The 6000-nt window shown below is 41.0% G+C and overlaps 1 protein-coding gene across 1 annotated transcript in view; it reads right to left on the reverse strand.

Annotated features, from left to right (window-relative positions):
• ARHGEF4 (Rho guanine nucleotide exchange factor 4) overlaps positions 1 to 5380 on the reverse strand; it is a 94853-nt gene extending 89473 nt beyond the window's left edge. The window contains exon 1 of the mRNA XM_035544441.2: positions 5066 to 5380. Coding sequence (XP_035400334.1) covers positions 5066 to 5255 — 190 coding nt within the window. The 5' untranslated portion in view covers positions 5256 to 5380. The remainder of the gene's footprint in view (positions 1 to 5065) is intronic.
• Positions 5381 to 6000: the final 620 nt, after the last annotated feature.

A 6000-nucleotide genomic window follows, 5' to 3' on the forward strand; every position in this document is an offset into this window, starting at 1 on the left:
TAAAAAAAAAAAAAAGTCCAGAAGTAGGTCCAGATGAACCAGCACATGCAACAGTTAACTCCAAGCTTCTGCGTGTCCACCCAAAGGTATGAGAAAGGAAGGTCAGGGAGGCTTCACAGTACCTCCTCATTCTCCCCTTTGGACCAGGTGAGTTTCCTGATGCAAGAGCTGTAATGCTGGTAGTCCCCAGATTAGGTGGCATTAAACTGTTTCACTTCTACCTGACAAAACACGAGCAACTTGGATGAACCTGAAATCAAGTGTTGATCTGAAGGGCTACTTTGAATGCAACTGAGTCTTTGAGGAAATACAGCCTTGGAAGATGCCACATTCCTTAGAAAGGACAATATTACTCACAGTCCAAACATCCTTTCTGGGAGATGTTTTGAAAGCAGTCAAGCAAAAAAAATTTTTTTTCTTTAAATCGAGGTGATGATGTACACCCATGGAAGCCTCACTGGAACATGATGAGAATAAGCATTTACTCCTTTTAACGCAAAATAAAAAAATCTAATTAAAAATTCATTAAAAAATTCGTTACAAATGAATCCTCACAGAGAGAAAAATCAGAGTCAATTTAGCATGGATTGTTGTTTTTAGGATTGTTGTATTTGTTTTTTAAAATCATTAATGAATTGTTCAGAAGATGAGTAGAAGTTCTCCTGGCAGATGACGCAGGAAATACATTGGGTGGAATGGAACACATAGGACATGCTACAATGCAAGCAGTGAATCCAGCTGAAGTCTCTGAGCTCACAATTTGCCAAATCAAGGGTGAAACATAACATCAGCATCCTATAGTGCATGCTTTGAAGCACCTTTTTTTTTTTTGGTCTTCAGAAGCATTCTGAAACACTTTGAACCTCAAATCAATCTCCTGTTGTGTGACCTCTAACTCCTGCTGACTAGGTGACCCTGGAGAAAGAAGGGTCAGTGAAATAATGCACTGCAGTCCATGAACACAGTTGCACACCTCAGTACCAAAAAGGCAGAGCTAGGGGAAGAAAAAGGAAAAATAAAGAGTCCAAAATAAAACTTCTTGCCAAACAAGAGAGATGCAAACCATTTGCCACAGCTCTATTACTGGCTCCCTCATAAGCCACAATAATGAAATGAATGACTTCAAAATACTGTTTTATTGCTTTTGTTGTTGTTGTTGGGTTTTTTTGTTTTGTTTTTTTAGGTCTAAATGAAAATAACTACCCACTCCATGTTTTCTCGTTGTTTTGAGGCCACATTCCCAAGACAAGTAGATGAGCATTTCAGTATATAGAAACTGTGCAGTGGTGCACTGAAGTGTAGTCTGTACAATTACTACATATTCACAAATACACAGCAGAAGATCTCTTTGGGAAATTACATCGACCTAGTTTACCAAGTGGCAACCCCCCTTTTAGTCCTTCTCAAGTTAGACAAGCAAAAGAATACACAGACTATTAATGAGGTCAGGATTGGACTAGCAACAAAGGAACTGGAAAAGCAGAGACCTACTCACAAGCTAGATTCTGGAAATATGCTAAAGGAAACAAACTTTTCAGTAGAGCTGTAAAACAGTGGTGAATGAGATATAGGCAGCATGAGCCTGGGATACATCTTGCCTAGGAAACCGGGGTTAGAGTGCCCGTAGTGCCACTGAATCACTTGCTGGAGCAGTGTCACAGCTGACCTTTTATTTGGATGCCTCGTGTCTTTTTGTCCCGCTGAGATACATAAAGCCTGATTTTCAGAATTGCTGAGCAATCCTAGCTCCCACTCATTTTCTCGCTGGAGTACTGCAGAGGCCAAACATTTGGAAATTGCTTGCAAGTATTTAAAAATAGGTATCTAAACAGCAAGGCTACTATTTGAGTATGAAACTATATATACATCTCTTTTTTATCCTAAATCAAACTCTGAAAGCCTCTGGGCCCTGTGCAAGGGTTATTAATGCTTACGAAGTCCTCTGGCATCCTCAAATGGAGAGCTAAGTAGAACTGCAAAGCATTCCCTCTTTTCATGTTTATATTTAGCTTCAGGGAGAGGGACTCTCTCATGTAACATAACATATATTGACATTTAGACCAAAAATGCCATTGACTGACATTAAAAAACTAGAAGTTTTCAATTTATATAAAGTCAATCTTTTTACATTTTTTTCCAGATGACATTTGCAAAGCAGTTTGCACTGTAGCAATTGGTCTTTTCTCTTTCATTTCTTTATCACGTATACAACTTCCCTTTTGATCAATACAGGAAAGTCAATTCCAAAACAAAAAGAACTGTACTTGATTACTGAATGCAGAGAAAGAATTTAAATTGAAAACTGCTTTTCCCCCTTGCAAATTTGGGAGAACACTATCTTTTCTATGTAGGAGATGTCTGTATTTCTGAGGTCACGCATTCTCAGCTATATACATGTATAAACATACATCCATCTTTACACTCTCTTGAAATCTGAGTTATGTAAAAACCTCAAACTGCTGCATTCCAGTTGTACTGAAGATCTCTCATCTCCTTTTCACCTCTACATTTCAATCACTTAAATCTAGTCTCTTTCTCTGAGGTCTCAGAGGAGAACAAACTCAGTATGAAGATCCCTATAGAAAATTGTGTTCACACTGGAAGGAAAAAAAACACACACCAAAAACAAACATCTGCCAAAAGTCCACCTATCCAGCCTCAAGGCCACTTCTAGAAACCCAGAACCACTTATTAATAAACTGTAATCAGGGAAAGAAATTGACTCATCTTCCAGCCTTTTTAAATGCACCATTGGGTAGTTCATGGTGTCTGCACACAGTTTGTACTCATTTTTCCCCTGACTTCCTGACATGACACCCCGACGTGCTGAAGACTGCCATGCTTCACCAGCTAAGGTGAGATGAAATCTTTCTCGGACACCGCTATGCATTTCAGTTATTGCTGCTTTCACACACACTGCCAGCTGCTATTGCTGCTGCTGTTTTTCTTTTTCTCTTTAAGCAGTATATTAATTTTTTCATTCAAAAATGTTATTTAGCATATACTTAAAGAAATCCTGCTTTGTTCCTCTGCCTGATAATTGGCGTTGATGGCAAGGAGCAGCTCCTTACCATGGCTGCCTCAGTTTAATACAGAGAAGAATACAGAGAGCAGAACCAAAACAAAGTAAATTCTTTTGAGAGATGCATTGCTTTTAAGGCTTAATCTGAACTCTGACCTGAATTTTGTTAGTTACTAGGGGTAACCTGCTCAGACATCTCTGCCCATAAGACGCTTACCAACAACAGCATTTTTGAGGCAGCAAGGAGCCTGAATTAGTGATCTTTTATTATTATATTGATATACCAATATTGTACTTATGAAACTTGATTTGGTTTCTCCCTGTCCACAGTCTACTTTCATACCATTTTCTATTCTATTTCCTCTTACCTCTACATTACCTGCTAAATGCATGCACCCACACAATGACACCATGCCCCCTCCAACCCCTCTCCCCCCCCCCCCCCCGGGGAACCAGAACTTGGAAATGAAAGGGCATTTAGAAAAAAAGCTTAACTTCAAAGTTTGGTTTTGTTATCAACCTTGCATCTTTGATATCACTGTACATCATTTATATCAACTGACCTGATTAAGCTCAAGCTTACATCCACAGAGGACAGCTGACAGCAAATCCTCTAAGACAGAGGTGACTGAAACTACAGTCACTACCCTGTCTGTAGCTCTTGAGTACTTTGAAAAAGGTTCCAGTGCCAGGGCTACTTTATGACAGTGTCAGAGCTATTCTGGGAATTATTTACATTCCCAGGTACAGGAGAAAATGAGCCAGCAGATGCGGATACAATTCTGCATCTCAATAGCTTGTATTCCCAGCACAGATACTTTCCCCAAAACAGAAGGCCAACAGCCTGATCTCACCCTGACCTTTTTCTTCCTGCCCTTGGACTCTCAGGACACACGGTAGGTATTCTGTGTTTCTTGGCCACCTGGAAGGTCTGGTGTGTGGGTTACAAAGTCAGATAGGCTGGCCACCCTGCTGTAATCTCTCACTGTACAACAGTGCCCCTTCTCCCACTTTGGCTGAGGACCTCCAAAGCAGCAATGGAGATTTTGTTAAACAGCCCCAAATCTACAGTAGTAGATGGAGTTAAGACCTTTAATTAATTAGAAGTATGCGCAGCTAAAGCAGATCTCACAGAACTACACCTAAAATTCTTCCTAAGGCTTGCCCCTAGCTGAAAGCATCAAGTAATTTTATTAAGGAAATGGCAGTCACTGGTGGCCTTGTCTGAATTTATCTGAGAGAAGAACTCATTTGTTGTAGGTCTTCTAAAAATCTCTCTAGAGACAGCAACAATCAAGCAACAAACTGAACAGCTTAGCGATCGCTGGCCACTAAAATCATTGCCAGACTCCTTTGCTGGTATCAGTTGGGAACGAGAAAGCTTCCTTCCCATGCTTGCAGTTCAAACATTCAAGCCCTAAACAGGCACATCAGTGATTAAAAACTAGAATGCCGGATCCAGGCATGGCAAGCAGAACAGAAGTGGGCTGTGTAAACATACCTCCAAAATCTCTGGTACAAAAAGGAATTAAACCAAGAACAGGAAAATAGAAACCGAACTGGAACAGTGGGCTTAGGGAACTGCCTTTCCTTCTCTCAGTACACAGCAGTGCAAACCCACTTAGCTCTCTTCTGCTGCACAACACCTCGCTTGGATATTTTCTGAAGGCAACAATACTCTACACAGGCATTTATACAGAAATGCCAGCTCTGAGTTTGGGTTCTCTATATATCTTAGCTGATAAGAAATGCTAAAACAAAAGGACAGCTTTTATCAGGTTTTCAGTGTTTCCCAAGCACTGTTTCCAAAGCCATTAAGAACCTATTTCTTGCCTTCTGACCTAAGACATATTTTAATAGTCTGTGTTGTTCTGCCTCAGTTATAAATCTGCAGAGGGATCAGCTAGCAAACAATTGTTTTGGTTACTTCTCATGACTAAGAGACTGCATATCCCAATGACATACTCTTTTTCAGGTTTCATTTGGTTTCTCAAGGTCAGTGCAATATCATAGAGCAATTTTAAAAAAATAGAAGTCCCTTACCTGTAGCAGAGTGAAGACTCTCCAAGCTCCAGTATCTGGACAAGACACCTCTCATCCCAGTACCACCACCACACACCACCCCACTGCTGTCTGAATCTGAACCCGGTGAGAGCCCGGAGCTTCCACTGCTGCTGCAGTTTTCTCCACTGTGTGCCCCACTGGACTCACTGGGGCACTGCTGGGTCCTCATGCAGGCAGGTAAGAGGGAGAGCCAGGGGCTCTGCTGTGCCGGGGGAGAAAATGGGCCGAGCGCTCTGTAGCTGCTCCCAGGGCAGTGGTACCTGGTAGCGCTGTCTGAGGACTGAGCTGGATTCCTATCCTCCTCTCTGCTTGTCTCGATGCATCCTGACATCATAGGGGTCCACTAAGGAGGCTCCCTCTGTGGCATTTCAACTGCTCTCAGCTGCAGCTTCTAACAGCTGATTTTTATTACAGCCAATTTTAAGGCATTAAAAAAGCAAGGGTGGGACAGAGATCTTTCCTCATAATTTAACAGAGCTGTCAGATTAAAAATAAATAAGTGGAAATAGTAGGATTTCATGCTTTTTAAAAATGCCCAAGTGAGAGAGACCTTGTGTTATCTGCTTCCCCTGAGAACTCGGAAAGGACTTAACATATAAACTAATCATGTTTAGAACTGGCTGTGGCTGCTGCTGCTATTAAAAAACTATTTTTGTAAGTCCTCAGAAAAAAAAAGAATTCAAAATGAAATCAAAGCCAGAAAAACACAGATTGAGATTTGGGGACGTTGCAGCTGGGAATTTTGAAAAGTCATTCAATATCGACTCCCAGACTATAGACTTGGGACGGTCTCTATTTCAACATGATATCTTTGTTAGAGGCCTCAGTCCCACGTGAAACAGCATCACTATTTTTAATTAGATGGTTCTATTTCTCATTACCTAGCATGTGATGCAGTATGCCCCTATAAAAAG

The sequence above is a fragment of the Cygnus atratus genome, chromosome 9 (genome assembly GCF_013377495.2).
Source record: "Cygnus atratus isolate AKBS03 ecotype Queensland, Australia chromosome 9, CAtr_DNAZoo_HiC_assembly, whole genome shotgun sequence".
Classification (NCBI taxonomy): Eukaryota; Metazoa; Chordata; class Aves; order Anseriformes; family Anatidae; genus Cygnus; species Cygnus atratus.